The sequence below is a fragment of the Oncorhynchus gorbuscha genome, linkage group LG17 (genome assembly GCF_021184085.1).
Source record: "Oncorhynchus gorbuscha isolate QuinsamMale2020 ecotype Even-year linkage group LG17, OgorEven_v1.0, whole genome shotgun sequence".
NCBI lineage: Eukaryota > Metazoa > Chordata > Actinopteri > Salmoniformes > Salmonidae > Oncorhynchus > Oncorhynchus gorbuscha.
In genome coordinates, this window is record NC_060189.1 from 50,491,402 (window position 1) to 50,510,995 (window position 19,594).

The 19,594-nt window shown below is 41.8% G+C and overlaps 2 protein-coding genes across 2 annotated transcripts in view; both read left to right on the forward strand.

Moving 5' to 3' along the window:
• Positions 1 to 2,758, forward strand: part of LOC124001478 (PDZ and LIM domain protein 3-like) — a 32,859-nt gene extending 30,101 nt beyond the window's left edge. The window contains exons 7-8 of the mRNA XM_046308282.1: positions 1,003 to 1,114; positions 2,387 to 2,758. Of these exons, the coding sequence (XP_046164238.1) occupies positions 1,003 to 1,114; positions 2,387 to 2,576 (302 nt within the window). The 3' untranslated portion in view covers positions 2,577 to 2,758. The remainder of the gene's footprint in view (positions 1 to 1,002; positions 1,115 to 2,386) is intronic.
• A 1,331-nt stretch (positions 2,759 to 4,089) lies between these two features.
• LOC124001091 (coiled-coil domain-containing protein 110-like) lies at positions 4,090 to 9,429 on the forward strand. The gene is made up of 4 exons (XM_046307633.1): positions 4,090 to 4,235; positions 4,520 to 4,637; positions 7,361 to 8,876; positions 9,136 to 9,429. The coding sequence occupies exons 2-4, from the start codon at positions 4,578 to 4,580 to the stop codon at positions 9,225 to 9,227; spliced, it is 1,668 nt and encodes a 555-aa protein (XP_046163589.1). The 5' UTR covers positions 4,090 to 4,235; positions 4,520 to 4,577; the 3' UTR covers positions 9,228 to 9,429.
• Positions 9,430 to 19,594: the final 10,165 nt, after the last annotated feature.

A 19,594-nucleotide genomic window follows, 5' to 3' on the forward strand; every position in this document is an offset into this window, starting at 1 on the left:
TCACTCAAGAAAACAAAAAAAGAGAACATGTTTGAATAAGTATTTATTAACTCAATGATATCTTTTTTTTACTTCTTTTTTTACATTGTTTGTAAACTGATATGTGCGACGTATTAATGCCAAAATAACATGCAAAACAAGCAAGCCCAAAACATTTAATTTATTTGTGTATATGTGTATGTATGTATGTATTTATTTATTTGTGTATTTATGTAAAAAATATGGGTCTCAAAACAGGTGGTGGTACTCTGCCCCACCTACCCTGAATGACAGATCGCCACTGTGTTGTTTGGGGGGGGGGGTGGAGGGGGCAATATACTGTGCTATGGTGTCATCATCAATATACTCTGCTACGGTGTCATCATCACATACTGTGCTATGGTGATATCATCAATATACTGTGCTATGGTGATATCATCAATATACTGTGCTATGGTGTCATCATCAATATACTGTGCTATGGTGATATCATCAAAATACTGTGCTATGGTGTCATCAATATACTGTGCTATGGCGTCATCATCAATATACAGGTTAAATGGGTTAAATGGGAAGACACATTTCAGTCGAAGGCATTCAGTTGTACAACTGACTAGGTATCCCTTTTTCCCCCAATATACTGTGCTATGGTGATATCATCAATGTACTGTGCTATGGTGTCATCAATATACTGTGCTATGGTGACATCATCAATATATTGTGCTATGGTGACATCATCAATATACTGTGCTATGGTGACATCATCAATATACTGTGCTATGGTGACATCTGTGACGATATACAGTATATGTTGCTAACGCTCTGCTCCTTTTTGTATTTCAATATTAAAATGATTTAATATCCTTCAATTACGGTATGCTCCTCATTTTAATAATTTGCTTGTGACTTGTGTTCTGTGTCACAAATGGTAACCTATTCTCTATGTACTGTATTAACCAGCTCGAAGTAGAGCACTATATAGGGATTAGGGTACCAATAGTGTGTGTCCCATGTGTTGTCCAGGCACTCGCCCCATGGTGACGAGGACAGTGAGAGCGCCCATGACTAAGCCACCGCCGCCTACAGGAAACCTGCAGAAGCTGCCCCTGTGTGACAAGTGTGGAAACGGCATTGTGTGAGTACTTCGAAGACGTGTTTGGTCAGACAAGGAGTGGCAAGGAGTATAATGATTTTTGGAAACAAACTGGTACCCAAGCCAGAAGAGTTACACCTAAAAAGTTCTGCCAAAAACTAGTTGCCCCTTTAAGGTCCAATGTAGCCATTAAATTAAAAAAATCTCATTATCAAATAAATTCTGGGCAACAATTAAATACCTTACTTTGATTGTTTTCAATTAAAATAGTCGAAATAAACTCTAAACAAAGAGCAATTTCTCAAGAAAAATATTTTTGTGGACTATCTGGTAGTGGTTTGCGTGGGGAGGGGAAAACTAGTTGTTATTGGCAGAGAGGTTTGGAACTCTGTTATTGGTGATGTCACCAGGCAAAAACTCCATCACACGAAAACAGGCTGATATTTCAGGCAGTCTTTTTAAATAGCTCTTACACTAAAAGAGCATTATCATAATTCTCCCAATTTGACAGGATTATTCCAACGTCATAGTGTAGAAATCTACACTACTGTTCAAAAGTTTCACTTAGGGGTCACTTAGAAATGTCCTTGTTTTTGAAAGAAAAGCATTTTTTTTGTCCATTTAAAATAACATCAAATTGATCAGCAATACAGTGTAGACAATGTTAATGTTGCAATTGACTATTGTAGCTGGAAACGGGAATTTCTTGCATGGAATAGCCTTTTGTTTCTCAGAACAACAATAGACCCGACGAGTTTCAGAAGAAAGTCCTTTGTTCCTGGCCATTTTGAACCTTTAATCGAACAGATGCTCCAGATAATCAACTAGACTAAAGGAGGCCAGTTTTATTGCTTCTTTAATCAGGACAACACTTTTCAGCTGTGCAACATAATTGCAAAAGGGTTTTCTAATGATCAATTAGCCTTTTTAAAATGATAAACTTGGATTAGCTAACACAACGTGCCATTGGAACACAGGAGTGATGGTTGCTGATAATGGGCCTCTGTACGCCTATGTAGATATTCCATAAAAGAATCCGCCGTTTCCAGCTACAATAGTCATTTACAAAATTAACCAACTCAATATTAGGAAGGTGTTCATAATGTTTGGTATACTCAGTGTACTTTGAGTGGTTAGATGAGGTAGGCAGCACTCTCCCAAATCATTGATGTACTTTTGTAATCTGGCAACCCCGCTCCAGCTTCCCCTCCCCCAATCCTAACCATTAGTGGGGCAAATGCTAAACTGACCCAAGATCAGCGTCAGCGGTAACTTCTGCCTACTCATGTTGTTACCTCTGTTGTTCTTCTATAGGGGCACAGTGGTGAAAGCGAGAGACAAGTTCCGCCACCCTAGCTGCTTCGTGTGCACCGACTGTGACGTCAACCTTAAACAGAAGGGCTACTTCTTCGTGGAGGGCCAACTGTACTGCGAGACCCACGCTCGAGCCCGAACAAGACCCCCGGAGGGCCATGACCTTGTCACTGCTTTCCCCTCTGCATAGGACCCTCACATACACGCACCATCCTAAAAATTCTGTCTGCCAGTGAGGCACCATTGATTGTAACGGTTTGTATCTGTGTTCTCCTGTGTTCTATTGTCTGTTTGCTTTGTTTTGCACAAATCCTCACAGTGCATTTGTTTGTGAATATTCTCTTACTTCAAATAAAGGGGGTTTTGACTCCATGTTGTGGAAATGCCTCGTCTTTCTCTCCATCCCTTTCCTGAGCTGGCTGGCCGACTGAATAATAGGCAGACACACTAGATGAAGTGCTGGCACGTCACAGTGTCACAGAGGGCACTGAGAGTCTCAAGGGGGATGACGACGACGGAGCTGTGTGAATGTGTCACCTTCCCCGTGTCAGCTGTTATTCCTCACAGGGCGTCAAGTCATAAAGGGTATTGTCTGTTTACGACCTGGGATTTGGCGTCCAGCCAGACGGCGAGTGTCAGTGAATGAGTTGTAAGGTCAGCAAGTGTTTGGGTGACAACTGAAAGGGATGAACACGAGGACGGGCAACTGTGATTAGACAAAAACTAGTGAGATAAAGATTTTTTTTTTACATGTCTTCTAACAGTTGAGTTTGTCATATAACTACTATGTGCATGAGCGGATCATTATGAGATTGTGAGGAGTCATGTTGCTGAAGTGAAGGGAACCTAATCCATGTCGCTCGCCGACATTATTTGAACCTTTATCCCGAGGAGACTATACTTTCCCCGAGTTTTCAGTGGCCATCCCAACAGCTGTGTGGGTGAAGATATGAAGAAGTAGTCTGAAAAGACACGTTGGTCCTGGATGTGTAAATTAAGCCACAATTAACAGTCAATGACATTTTGTTTTGCGTGTTCTTTCAAAAAAGTTGTTATGAGGTAAGTTGACAGTGATGTGGCCTATATCCCTCCACCAGTTGTGAGAGGCCTATAAAACAGGGCCTGGCTCCAATTAGCACCCAAAAGACCCCAGCTAAATACTCTCAGCCCTTCGGCCCAGTGAATCAGATACCTGATACAGTTTCTTTCTCTGAATACTGTATCTTGTGTGACTTTTGTAGGTAACTTTTCAGTTTCCAAACATTTAGGTGGGCTCAAGTGTCACGTCCCTCTTCTAGATAATGCCAGATGTTTTCTCAGTGGGGCAAAACATCATAGACATTTGACAGGGTGAGATCACAGGTAAGTTGATCCCGTTGTAATAGGAAAAGGCATAAGGGTGAGTGGTGGTACACGATACAACAGCCCAGTTGTCCATGAAACGTTGTAAATAGGCCTATAATAGGCCTACTATAGAATAAGATTTAATTAAGCATACAGATATTTCTGAAGATGATACTAAGTAAATTTATAGATACGACATGACTTGTTAATTAAAGTGGCAAAAGGCTCAGTCTCAAAAGGCTCACAAACCTCCCAAAATTGAAAAGTGTGTAAAAAAATAAAATAATTTTAAAGTGTGAAAGAACTGTTGATGACTACATCCAATCAGAGTTTAGCTCAAATTTGAGGGACATCGGAATTCCGGTTACCACGGTAACCGTACACTTTGATTTATTAGGAAGAACGAAGTTTAGCAAATCTTAAAACGAATTAGCTACGATTATGAATTCGCATTTTGAACGTGTCATGTAGCTGCAGGAACACGCAAACTGAGTTCCTGCAGAGGGTAAGTTATGAATGATTTACCGTTTGACCATGTTTTACTGTAACCGTAGCTAATTAGCTAGCCAGCAACGTCTGGCTTTGGCTAGCTACAGTAGCTAGCGAGTTATTTAGTTAGCTGCCTTAGCTAGCTACAGTCGCCTTGTAGGTCGCTGGCTTTTTAGCCCAAGCATTTTGCTAGCCTCGAATTTTGAAATGAGAGGTCCAGATGGAACAATATCTAAACGATCCTAAATGTAATGGCATTTAAGCCCTGCTCATTAATGTTTTGGGTTCCTGTCATATCAGGACATTTCGGTTCAGGGTCCAAACGTGCTGCAAACCGGCTATCACCCCAGAGATCAGCATGAGAAGACGAAGCTCCTGCACACCTGAGGCCCCTCTGTCTCCAAGAGAAGGAAACGAGGTTGAATGTTAATAATGACTACATATCATGTTCTGCATTTGAACTAGGCATTTTTCATGTAATGGACATTGCTCGATGATTGTTATACAGAATATAGACTAGGCTTTCATGATGAAAGACTTAAGTGTTCCTTATGCGAGGCCTACTTGTTGGAGAGTAGGCTAATAAAGAATGGCTGCTGAATATGTAACGAAAACTCACCCCATTCCGTACAAATGTGCGCATCCGCAACATTCAAACAAGGCTACAAAGATAACTAATGGGACTGTAGCGACTGTGTTGAAGTCAAAATTGGGGGTGTGAACTAGGTTTCTATTCAAGCCTAGATAGACATGGTAATGGCTCTATAGTATTTGAGAAAAGTTGAAAAAACGGACCCTCCATTACATCTTGATGTGTCATGTCGTAACGTACAGCAAGCATAAAGCAACTATTTCTGTCTTACAATCTCTCTCCACCAGGTGTATCACTTCTATCATCCTTTAAAAACAAATAATGGACAGTGACGGGGATAAGGGGGGATACCTAGTCATTTTTTTAGTCATTGCATGCAATCATCAATCTCAAAGCCGCTGTTTACTTCTAAGATCACTTTAGCACCGCCCTAAAAACCCGATTCAAATTTGACACAAACCTTCAAATAGGTATAAAATGACACATTATAAAGTCTTTATAGTGTTTTATTTATATTTTAAAGGCAATAAGGTGATAAGTTGGACAGATCGAGTGAAAAAAAAACATTTTCCCATACAACATCTCTCACTATCACACATTAGTTTCGCTTCCCTACCCGCCATTTAAAAAAATACCCGACGGGGCTCATTGCCTGCTTGAATTATGCAGAAACGGGCAGCATTTAGGTAATGTAATTGATTATGTTGGAAAGGGGAGAAATTGTGCTTGACAGTGGTACTGACATTACAGTTGATCTGGAAGTATTACGTTTTTGGGGCGCTAAAAATAAGGGCAATTGTACGGACCAAGGTGATGTACGAGTTTACGTGAGTTTACGTTACAGTTGAAGTCAAAAGTTTACATACAGTTAGGTTGGAGTCATTAAAACTTGTTTTTCAACCACTCCACACATTTCTTGTGAACAAACTATAGTTTTGGTAAGTCGATTAGGACATCTACTTTGTGCATGACACAAATACATTTTCCAACAATTGTTTACAGACAGATTATTTCACTTATAATTCACTGTATCACGATTCCAGTGGGTCAGAAGTTTACATGCACAAAGTTGACTATGCCTTTAAACAACTTGGAAAATTCCAGAAAATTATGTCATGGCTTTAGAAGCTTCAGATAGGCTAATTGACATAATTTGAGTCAATTGGAGGTGTACCTGTGGATGTATTTCAAGGCCTACCTTCAAACTCAGTGCCTCTTTGCTTAACATCATGGGAAAATCAAAAGAAATCAGCCAAAATAAATTGTAGCCCTCCACAAGTCTGGTTCATCCTTGGGAGCAATTTCCAAACGTCTGAAGGTACCGCGTTCATCTGTACAAACAATAGTACGCAAGTATAAACACCATGGGACCATGCAGCCGTCATACCGTTCAGGAAGGAGACACGTTCTGTCTCCTAGACATGAACGTACTTTGGTGCGAAAAGTGCAAATCAATTCCAGAACAACAGCAAAGGAACTTGGGAAGATGCTGGAGGAAACGTGTACAACATAATCTATATCCATTGTAAAACGAGTCCAATATCGACATAACCTAAAAGGCCGCTCAGCAAGGAAGGAGCCACTGCCCCAAAACTGCCATAAAAAGGACAGACTACGGTTTGCAACTGCACATGGGGACAAAGATTGTACTTTTTGGAGAAATGTCCTCTGGTCTGATGAAACAAAACTAGAATTGTTTGGCCATAAGAACCATTGTTATGTTTGGAGGAAAAAGGGGCAGGCTTGCAAGCTGAGGGAACACCATCCCAACCGTGAAGCACAGGGGTGGCAGCATCATGTTGTGAGGGTGCTTTGCTGCAGGAGGGACTGGTGCACTTCACAAAATAGATGGCATCATGAAGAGGCAGGAAAATTATGTGGATAAATTGAAGCAACATCTCAAGACATCAGTCAGGAAGTTAATAAAGCTTGGTCGCAAATTAGTCTTCCAAATGGACAATGACCCCAAGCATACTTCCAAAGTTGTGGCAAAATGGCTTAAGGACAATGGAGTGGCCATCACAAAGCCCTGACCTCAATCCTATAGAACATTTGTGGGCAGAACTGAAAAGCAAGGAGGCCTACAAACCTGACTCCGTTACACCAGCAATGGCAGGAGGAAGGGGCCAAATTTCACCCAACTTATTTTGGGAAGCTTGTGGAAGGCTACCTGAAACGTTTGACCCAAGTTAAACAATTTAAAGGCAATGCTACCAAATACTAATTGAGTGTATGTAAACTTCTGACCCACTGGGAATGTGGTGATAGAAATACAGCTATAATAAATCATTCTCAACTATTATTTTGACATTCTTAAAATAAAGTGGTGATCCTAACTGACCTAAGACAGGGAATTTTTTACTAGGATTAAATGTCAGAAATTGTGAAACTGAGTTTAAATGTATTTGGCGAAGGTGTATGTAAACTTCCGACTTCATCTGTATGTACAAATCTGTGTTAAACCCACAAGAATATTGTATTATTGAAAATATGGTTCATGGTTAAATGAAATCAACACGGCTCTCACTCATTCCTTGCACTCGTTTCAGGTTGAGTGGACCACACCAGTTTCACAGCACGTGAAGAAAACTCAGCCTCTTCTTCATAACTGTAACAGCAAATCAGGGATATCTTCAGAAAAGTTGAACAATGTTTCATTGATGAAAGAAACAAATGAATCAGAGATGCATGGAGCATCCTACAGGCATTCACCGAGGCCTTTCGACTCTGACTGCTCCCCGAGATGTAGTGGCTCAGGAGACCGAGCTCTCGGAGCAGACTACAAATCTGAGATAATATTCGATTTGGAGAATACGGTGGACAGACTGAAAAATGCTCTGGTATCACTGGAGGAGGACAACCTCAGCCTCAATAAGAAGATAAGAGAAAACATGGTAGAAGACCGCCCATTTTCGACCAATCACAATGTCTCAGGCTCAACGAGTGGCAACAATTCAGAGAAAATGCCTGGTGGTCACACTCACAGTCCCACCTCCAAACTCATTACACACCCTGTCACTTTCAACATGGCCAAAACATACCCAGAAAGTCAGAGGCAAGATACACCATCCAAGATCGAGGAGACTAGGACTAGAGAGATGCTCAAAATGGAGAGCCTGTCCTTGGAAGACAGGTGTGTTTACTTGGAGAAAGAGAAACAGGACTTGCAGAGGAAGCTGCAGAAGACAGAGGACTACTGCAAAGATTGCGTCCGCGAGCTCAAGAGGATCCTACCAAAGTATGAGGACCTCAAAGCCTCGAATAAAACCCTGGATAAGCTCAACAAGCAGCAGGCTGAAGAGAACCACAGACTCGTCGACGCCCTTGAGGCCGGGAGCCAGGCAGGGGAGAGATCCAGGGATCACCTGGCTCAGGAGCCTAACGAAGGTGGTAGTGACAACAAGGTGTGGGTTCAACTAGAGAGGGCCAACAATCTCTGCACCCAGCTTACCCAGGAGAAGGGGCAGCTGGAGGACCGAATGGCCTCGCTGGCAAGGGAGGTCAGCCACCTCACGAATGAGCTGGATATGAGCTGGCCCGAGCTCCATTGGCTGGGGGCCAGGAGGAGAAGCTCCCTTGAGGGGAGCACAATAAGGGACGGCAGCACTCCGGCCTCGTCGGGCAACAAACACCCGGCCGAACGCATCCTGGACAGCGTAGGGAAAGAGCGCAAGGCCACGTCGGGCGCCATGGCCCATCTCAAAGAGGAGAACAAGACACTACGAGAGAACCTCAAACAGAGCGTCAAGAGGGGCGAGGAGGCAGAGGGCGGAGCCAAGCAGCTGAGGGAGGAGCAGGCCATGTTGGAAAGCTGCCTGCTCACGGTGCAGAAGGAGAAAGACCTGCTTCAGCTGGAGGTGCGGCAGCTCCACCAGGAGTATATCGAGCTCAGCAGTAGCATCTCGCTGCAGCTGAGAGAGAGGAGCCCCGTCGCCAGTACCAGGATATTAGCAGGGTCACATGTGGTGACTGATGGTAGTGATAGTGGAGCCAGGCAGCAAGAGAGTCCAAGGCAGCCTCTGAACAGCAGCCCTATTACCAGAGAAATGCTGGATGGCCCTGTAGGTAAGGTTAAAAAGAGTCCATTTGTAAAGTTTGTCATTTAGTTTAGGTGTATTGAATAGGTTATTCATTTTCATTCAAGGTCATTCCGAATGCAAAAGAATGTTTGAACATCTAGCTACTGTGTCTATTGTATATGATTATTAAATGTATTTAGCTGACAGAAGATGAAAATGTGAAAAGTAGAGACATCGCCACTTGTCCTGGAGCTCATAACTATGTCTTGAAAGACTTCTTCTTTCTTCTTCTTTGGACTGTGTAGGCAGAGAGGCAATTGTTCATATAAGGAAGCGTTTCGAGGAGGAGGAGCTGAGAGCCCAGAGATACAAAAACATCATCAATCAGAATGAATGAGGCTGAAGCTGGATTAGTGGGCCAGGCAGACTGGATGTTGACCTCAACCTCCCATACCATGAGGGGTCAGGAGAGGTGAAGCATACTGTAGCCTACCGTAGAGCTCTTTGCATCACTTTACCAACAATATGCCCTTCACAAGGTCATGTACCGTATGCACTGTACAGATTTTATTTCCCTGATTATATTATGCTTTTCAAAATATTTTGTCAGTGTTATTTATCATTTATAATAGTTTTTAGATAAATGGCATGTCAAGGCAATTTGTGGCTTTGCCCGGGACGATACAAGTATTACGATACTCGTTAGTAATGAGGCAGGAAAACAAAACACAAAGCGATTTAACTTCTTTAGGAAAACAGCCCTAATGTTGGAAACAAACATCGTTATCCAGAGTCACAATTAACTTTTTAAGCTAAAGCACACAATATTTTACATATGTGGGGATCTTAACAGTCGTAACAGTGGAATTGGGAGGTTAGATGACTATATAAATGATATTAATGATATTCCATTGCGTGTTGCTTTGGATGACTTTGTTAGTCATCATGGGGAAACCCTATTAGAATTCCTTCGAGACTCTAAAATGTATATCATTAATGGAAGAATATTCCCCTTAAGCAATAACTTTACATCCATATCTGGCAAAGAAAAAGCTGTGGGGGGATTGAACTCTGATGTTACACAGGTACTCAAGGAATGGGAGAAGGGGTTTGCTAGTTTGTTCTCGGGTAATGAAAATTGGGCTTATTTGGAGGAAGAATTGTGTGAAGACATATGTTCCCTGAGAACTAAAATGGAAAATACAATGTTAGAACTCTCTTATATACAGTACCAGTCAAAAGCTTGGACAGACCTACTCATTTTTCTTTATTTTGACTATTTTCTACATTGTAGAATAATAGTGAAGACATCAACACTATGATATAACACATATGGAATCATGTAATAGCCAAACAAGTGTGAAACGAAGTCAAAATATATTTGATATTTGATATTCTTCAAAGTAGCCACCCTTTGCATTGATGACTTTGATGGCTTTGCACACTCTTGGCATTTTCTCATCCAGCTTTACCTGGAGTGCTTTTGCAACAGCCTTGAAGGAGTTCCCACATCTGATGCACCACTCCATCACTCTCCTTGGTCAAATAGCCCTTACACAGCCTGGAGGTATGTCATTGTCCTGTTGAAAAACAAATGATAGTCCCACTAAGCGCAAACCAGATGGGAAAGCGTATTGCTGCAGAATGCTGTGGTAGCCATGCTGGTTAAGTGTGCCTTGAATTCTAAATCAATCACGGACAGTGTCACCAGAAAAGCACCATAACACCTCCTCCCCCATGCTTCACAGTGGGAAACACAAATGTGGAGAACCTCCATTCACCTACTCTGCATCTCACAAATATACGACGGTTAGAACCAAAAATCTCAAATTTGGAGTCATCAGACCAAAGGACGGATTTCCACCAGTCTAATGTCCATTGCTCGTGTTTCTTGGCACAAGCAAGTCTCTTCTTATTATTGGTGTCCTTTAGTAGTGGTTTCTTTGCAGCAAATTGACCATGAAGGCCTGATTCACACAGTCTCCTCGGAACAGTTGATGTTGAGATGTGTCTGTTACTTGATCTCTGTGAAGCATGTATTTGGGCTGCAATTTCTGAGGCTGGTAACTCTAATTAATTTATCCTCTGCAGCAGAGGTAACTCTGGGTCTTCCTTTGCTGTGGCAGTCCTCATGAGAGCCAGTTTCATCATAGCGCTTGATAGTTTTTGCATCTGAAATTTCTGCGACTGAAATTGACTGACCTTCATGTCTTAAAGTAATGATACACTGTCGTTTCTCTTTGCTTATTTGAGCTGTTCTTGCCATAATATGGACTTGGCCTTTTACCAAATAGGGCTATCTTCTGTATACCACCCCTACCTTATCACAACACATCACTGATTGTCTCAAATGCATCAAGAATGAAAGAAATTCCACAAATGAACTTTTAACAGGGGACACCAGTTAATTGAAATGCATTCCAGGTGACTACCTCATGAAGCTGGTTGTGAGAATGTGCAAAGCTGTCATCAAGATAAAGGGTGGCTACTTTGAAGAATCTCAAAAATAAAAAATATATTTTGATTTGTTTAACACTTTTTTGCTTACTAAACTCAGCAAAAAAAGAAACGTCCTGTAACGGCGTTCTTCGTTTGTCGAAAGAGAGTCGGACCGAAATGCAGCGTGGTGGTTACGCATGTCTTTCATAAAGAAACGACGATACATGAAATAACGTATAGATACAAAAACAACAAACGGAACGTGAAACCTAATACAGCCAATCTGGTGAACACTACACAGAGACAGGAACAATCACCCACGAAATACACAGTGAACCCCGGCTACCTAAATACGGTTCCCAATCAGAGACAACGAGAATCACCTGACTGATTGAGAACCGCCTCAGGCAGCCAAGCCTATGCAACACACCTACTCAGCCGCAATCCCAATAACTACAAAACCCCAATACGAAATACCACAAAATAAACCCATGTCACACCCTGGCCTGACCAAATATATAACGAAACACAAAACACTATGACCAAGGCGTGACACGTCCTCTCACTTTCAACTAAGTTTATTTTCAGCAAACTTAACATGTGTAAATATTTGTATGAACATAACAAGATTCAACAACTGAGACATTAACTGAACAAATTCCACATATCTGACTAACAGAAAGGGAATAATGTGTCCCTGAACAAAGGGGGGTCAAAATCAAAAGTAACAGTCAGTATCTGCTGTGGCCACCAGCTGCATTAAGTACCTCAGTGCATCTCCTACTCATGTACAGCATCAGATTTGCCTGTTCTTGCTGTGAGATGTTACCTCACTCTTCCACCAAGGCACCTGCAAGTTCCCAGACATTTCTGGGGAAAATGGTCCTAGTCCTCACCCTCTGATCCAACAGGTCCCAGACGTGCTCAATGGGATTGAGATCCGGGCTTTTCGCTGGCCATGGCAGAACACTGACATTCCTGTCTTGCAGGAAATCACACACAGAACGAGTAGTATGGCTGGTGGCATTGTCATGCTGGAGGGTCATATCAGAATGAGGGTGTCTTCCCTGTAACGCACAGCGCTGAGATTGCCTGCAATGACAACAAGCTCAGTCCGATGATGCTGTGACACACCACCTCAGACCATGACGGACCCTACACCTCCAAATCATTTCCGCTCCAGAGAACAGGCCTCGGTGTAACGCTCTTCCCTTCTACGATAAACGTGAATCCGACCATCACCCCTGATGAGACAAAACCGCGACTCGTCAGTGAAGAGCACTTTTTGCCAACCCTGTCTGGCAAGCGACGGTGGGTTTATGCCCATAGGTGACGTTGTTGCCTGTGATGTCTGGTGAGGACCTGCCTTACAACAGGCCTACAAGCCCTCAGTCCAGCCTCTCTCAGCCTATTGCGGACAGTCTGAGCACTGATGGAAGGATTGTGCGTTCCTGGTGTAACTCGGGCAGTTGTTGTTGCCATCCTGTACCTGTCCCACAGGTGTGATGTTCGGATGTACCGACCCTGTGCAGGTGTTGTTACACGTTGTCTACCACTGCAAGGACGATCAGCTGTCCATCCTGTCTCCTTGTAGTGCTATCTTAGGCGTCTCACAGTACGGACATTGAAATTTATTGCCCTGGCCACATCTGCAGTCCTCATACCTCCTTGCAGCATGCCTAAGGCACGTTCACGCAGATGAGCATGGACCCTGGGCATCTTTCTTTTGGTGTTTTTTCAGAGTCAGTAGAAAGGCCTCTTCAGTGTCCTAAGTTTTCATAACTGTGACCTTAATTATCTTTGAAAGACAGGGTCCTGAAAAAGGGACTTTTTTTTGTTTGTTTGCTGAGTTTATATAATTCCATATGTGGTATTACATAGTTTTGATGTCTTCATTATTGTTCTACAATGTAGAAAACAGTAAAAATAAAGAAAATCCCTTGAATGAGTATGTTTGTCCAAACTTTTGACTGCTACTGTATGTAACCCATACTTAAATGAGGAGCGGTCTGTGGCAGAAGTTAAGGTTATTGACGCTGCAAAAAAATGGGAAAGCGTTTGGCATTGATGCACTGCCTAATGAAGTTTTAAAATCCCCTAAATCAATTGACGTCCTTCATGATTTGCTCCAAATTTGTCTTGAGTACATTATACTGCCATCCACTTTGCATAAGTCTATATTGAAACCCATTCCCAAATCTTCAAAAAATGACCCGAGAGTGCAATTGAACTATAGAGGCTTATATAACTTATATTCATCCATCCTCAACAATAGGCTAATGACCTTTTGGAGGATCAGAACATTCTGGTGGAAGAACAAAATGTTTTATGTAAATCCAGAGCCTGTATAGATCACATCTTCTCTGTCTGTACAGTAATCAGAAATAGATTACACGAAGAGAAGCCTACTTTTTCATGTTTCATTGATTTCCAGAAAGCTTTTGATTTTATAAATAGGGATATTTCAGCCTATAGTTGGTTAATGACCGGTGTTGATGGGAAATTGGATCACGCAATCCAGTCTCTTTACAAAGTACCAATTGCTTGTGTGCGTATTAATTAATCTCGTACAGATTGGTTTCCCACGAACTCGGGTGTGAAACAAGGAGACGCCTTGTCACCGACTTTGTTTGCTGTGTGTAGAAATGATTTGCCAAAAGAAACTAAACAGTTAAGTATTAGAGTAAGATATGATGATGAAATGCTATGTATCTTTTTGTAAGCTGATGATATTATTTAGATGGCAGAAACAGAACAAGACCTGCAAAACATGTTATTATGTGCAGTCTGTTGGTGTAAAAGATGGAGACTCATGATCAACCAGACAAAAACACAGATAATGACTTTTAGAAACCAGGTACTAAGAGAAGTTCTCTTCTTGAGTTTACTAGCAATTATAAATATTTGGGAATTTTTATTGATGAACATTTTACCTTTCTATACGGACCATCTGCCCTGGCCGAGTCAGCGAGTAGAGCTCTTGGGGGAGTTATAGGAAAAACTAAACCACTGAAAGATATTGGTTTTGCGCTGCGTATTCTAAACTGTATTAGACATGCGTGAGTCCTGTTCTGGACTATTCAGCAGGAGTGTGGGGTGCTAAGAGGTATTTTAAAATGAACATGTCCATAACAGAGCTGTACATTACTGTTTAGGTGTCCACACGTGTTCTGGGAACCCTGTGAGGTGAGATGGAAGGCATGCATGGTGAGACTTTGGAATAGACTGTTAGATATGCCAACTGCCAGAATAGCTCGGAGCATGGAGATACTATAGACATTTTTCAGTGGGATCTATCCATAAGGGGAGCCTGGGCAACTGAAACGTCTGACCTTTTTCAACAGTCTGACTGTGAACATCTGTACCAAAACCAAATTAAGGGAGACATCGATATGATGCCGTATGGGGGAAAAAATATGGGTGGAGGAGATTAATTATAGACCCAAATTGAGAACCTTTTGTTAAATTAACGGTGAATTTGTTTGTGAGAGATATATTATGTATAACCTAATTAAAAGCAAGAGATTGCTATGTGCACAGGTAATATCAGGGATATTGCCTCTGCGTACTAAAACAGGTCAGATCAGGGATATTGCCTCTGCGTACTGAAACAGGTAAGGTCAGGGATATTGCCTCTGCGTACTAAAACAGGTCAGATCAGGGATATTGCCTCTGCGTACTGAAACAGGTAAGGTCAGGGATATTGTCTCTGCGTACTGAAATAGGTCAGATCAGGGATATTGCCTCTGCGTACTGAAACAGGTCAGATCAGGGATATTGCCTCTGCGTACTGAAACAGGTCAGATCAGGGATATTGCCTCTGCGTACTGAAACAGGTCAGATCAGGGATATTGCCTCTGCGTACTGAAACAGGTAAGGTCAGGGATATTGCCCCTGCTTATTGAAATAGGTCAGATCAGGGATATTGTCTCTGCTTATTGAAACAGGTCAGATCAGGGATATTGCCTCTGTGTACTTAAACAGGTCAGATCAGGGATATTGCCTCTGCTTATTGAAACAGGTCAGATCAGGGATATTGTCTCTGCTTATTGAAACAGGTCAGATCAGGGATATTGCCTCTGCTTATTGAAATAGGTCAGATCAGGGATATTGTCTCTGCTTATTGAAACAGGTCAGATCAGGGATATTGCCTCTGTGTACTGAAACAGGTCAGATCAGGGATATTGCCTCTGCTTATTGAAACAGGTCAGATCAGGGATATTGCCTCTGCGTATTGAAACAGGTCAGATCAGGGATATTGTACCTGCATATTGAAACAGGTATTGTGGTGAAATGGAAGAGGAAGACTATGTAACTATTGTGACCTCGAAGAAATAGAGAATGAAACTCATTTGATCCTCTATTGCCCTTTCTACCACGACTTATTCCAGAAAGCACACCAGCTATACCTTGGCATGGCATTATGTGGCTGAGCGATGAGGATAAACTGAATGTTTTTTTGTCCATTGTGTATTTCCGTTTGCGGAATATTTAGGTAAAGCCTGGAATAAAAGAAAAAGGGCTACCTATAATTAAATTGCAAAAATATTCAGCTTCTATGTGGTAAATGGCACATGTGTATAAAGATTGTGTATAGGCTTGTCTCCCATATGAATCTTCTATGTGGTAAATGGTACGTGTGTATAAAGATTATGTATAGGCTTGTCTCCCATAAGAATCTTCTCTTTGTGCCAGACTGGGTTCAAATGCCTTCCGTTTCTATGTTATGTAAAAATGCGTATATATACAGTGTGTATGTATGTACATTATTGTACTGCTCTAGAGATATAATTCTTGTTTGGATAACCTTATTTATTACTACATATAGATTTGTACTTGACATTTTTTCACTCTTTATGCGATGCACAATGCAGAGAACACTAGAAGAGGAATTAGCATTTTATTACCACGGTGAATTATTGTAATGTTTGTTTATGTGTCACTTAATCCCAGAAGGGACGGGTTGCCAATTGGCGCTTTGACACACGAATAAAATGTCATTCATTCATTCATACAGAAGTTTTTCAAAGGACCAAAGAGATTGATCTGCCTCATGATTGAATTTTTGCCATCTAAAAAATATTGCGATACGGGTATCATCCCGGCTCTATTTGTGGCTGGGGTGCAGCCCATGCCCCATGTAGTTTCAGTTGGAGAAGGTAAGGATATTTTTGGACAGCAAGGGGAGTTGTTGTATCCAGTTGTTGTTGAGCCACGTCTCTATTAGGATCTATTAGACCTCCAAAAAACTAAACGGTTTAACTAAACATTGAAGGGGTCCACACAGTTTATGTTGGTGGTAGTATGTAGTCTGCTGTATGCACCATTCATACTAATGTAACAGTATAACTTTAGACCGTCCCCTCGCCCATACCCGGGCGCAAACCAGGGACCCTCTGCAACAACAGTCACCCACGAAGCATCGTTACCCATCGCTCCACAAAAGCCACGGCCCTTGCAGAGCAAGGGGAACTACTACTTCAAGGTCTCAGAGCAAGTGACGTCACCGATTGAAACGCTATTTAGCGTGCACCACCGCTAACTAAGCTAGCGTTTCACATCCGTTACACTAACACGGCTAATAAGCATGCACTGGACGTTACATACAATCCAGTTGGCGAGGTTTTACATTGGATTCCCTTGTTTATAGTCAGGCCTACCATCATAGTGTGTGTTGTCTTGCACCCAAAGACCCAATAAGTCCGATGGAAACCCACCCGTTGAGTCAACACTTTATTTGGATAGTCTGTAGAGCATCTACAACATGTTAACTGACTATCTACTAACCTTAACCCTAGCCCAAATCTTAACCCTTAGCCCTAGCAAGCAGTTGCTTATCAGTAGATTGTTTGTTGATATAAGTATAAGATGGACTATCCGGACTATCCAAGTAAAGTGTGACCCCCCTTTAAATCCTTATGGTTACACAGATGGCAGGTGAGCACATTGTCCCTCTGTATACCCTGCTAGCCATGCCATGTCAATCAGTGGAGAGCTTTGTGGGACTGAACGACTCATGACTCACATCTCATCATGTCTTGAGGCTTTCATTCTTGTCCGTTACCCGTCTGTCTGGCAGAAAGACAGTTGTAAGGTGTTGTTGTCATCAGGACACTTATACTTAGCTACCCCTGCCAACTTTAGTCTATTTAGTCATTTCAGAAAGTAACAACCCCCATTGTTTGACAGAATCAATACTCATGTCTCTGATGTGTCCCGGGAAACATATTTTTTTGACCTTCAGGCATGAATTCTTTCACTGATGGAACTGATACTGTTATTTCATGCTACGGTCAGCATGTGATGTCATCAAATACTTAAAAGAAAAAAAAATGTTTATCTGTCATGAGAAAATGTCAAATGGTCCTTTTGATATTGATGCTGTTTTCACAAATACTCATACTAGCCTATGACTCCCATTCTGTCCATGGGTTCATCAACTTCGACTTCAAAATGTTACATGGAGAGCCGAGCAGTAAGTCATCAACTTCACTGTTGGCACCTCAATGTAATTCCGTAGTGAACAGAGACCGAATCAAAAGGGAAATGACATGCGTCTTAAACCCCGTTGCTTTTGTCCTCCAGACTTGATTTAGAACGGGGGGGGCAGCTCCCCCAGGTCCGCTCTCTGTAAGCTGCAGGTCGATAACTTTCGACAGCCTGATAAACCGTTATTGGCTTACGTGCTGAAAGGCCCATGAATGAGTTACTAAAAACAGAGGCATTGAACCGATCCCCCACAATACAACAGTGGTGATGGACTAAGAAACCGGAAGAAAGGGCAGCCTCTTAAATGATCCAGAAATATAGTGAGGACGTACACTATCGGTAAGTAGACAGTTTGCTGCCACCAAAGGCGAGGGAGGGATTCCGGATCTCTCGTGGACTGTCTAATAATTTAGCGTACATATATTAGTTTGTGCCAGAGGTGCAACACACATTGAGTGTACAAAACATTCATATTGAGTTGCACCCCCTTTTTTCCCCCTCAGAACAGTCTCAAATTGGTCGGGGCATGGACTCTAGTAGTTGTCGAAAGCGTTCCACAGGGAGGCTGTCCTATGTTGACTTCAATGCTTGTGTCAAGTTGGCTGGGAGTTCTTTGGGTGGTGGACCATTCTTGATGGCATTGCAGTTCTTGACACACTCAAACCGGTGCGCATGGCACCTACTACCATGCCTCGTTCAAAAGCACTTACATGTTTTGTCTTGCCCATTCAACATCTGAATGGCACACACACACACACACACACAATCCACGTCTCAGTTGTCTCATGGCTTAAAAATCCTTCTTTAACCTGTCTCCTTCCATTCATCTATCCTGATTGAAGTGAATTTAACAAGTAACATCAATAAGCGATCATAGCTTTCACCTGGATTCACCAGGTCCAAAAGGCTCCTTAACAGCTTCTACCCCCAAGCCATAAGACTGCTGAACAATTAATCAAATGGCCACCTGTACATTTTACATTGACCCCCTCCCATTGTTTTGACACTGCAGCTACTCGCTGTTTATTAACTATGCATAGTCACTTGACGCCAACCTACATGTACAAACTACCTCGACTAACCTGTACCTCGGCACATTGACTCCGTACCGGCACCCCCTGTATATGGCCTCGTTATTGTTATATCATTTAGTGTTACTTTTTACTTTAGTTTATTTAGTAAATATTCTCTTAACTCTATTTTTTGAACTGCATTGTTGGTTAAGGGCTTGTAAGTAAGCATTTCACGGTAAGGTCTATATACCTGTTGTATACGGCTCATGTGACAAATAAAATTGGATTTGATTTGAATTTGGAAATGTCAGCACTGACACAAAGCTTGATTAAATTGATTAGTCAGTTTGTCATTACATGCTGAGTTTACAACTATTAGGTGTCAATAAATGACAACCTGCCTTATGAACTAATGTGTTGTTTTACACCTCAGCTTGTGATTAAAGCACATCTATCAAAATAAGGAATCCATTTGGAAAGAAAAATACCTGAACATTAATTATCAACATAATTTACTATGGTAGCATTCACAAAGGCAATGTAACATTTTCGTCCCACGATCAGCATTTAAATATCAACACTTGCATGTGGCCAAAATAGTTCGTTGTAAGAAGCATGTCAAAACAGCAAGTTTTAAACAGCCGTTTCAAAAGCTCTTAAATGTCAATGGCACAATTCAGCAATCATTTACACATTTTGAACACACTTGGTTCTTCGCTGAACCCTTTGACAATAGACAAATGTAGAAAAGCGAAATGTTTTATCCATAATTCACTCTTGCAGTAGGTTGCACAGAACAGACATTAGAGTTGATATGATGAAT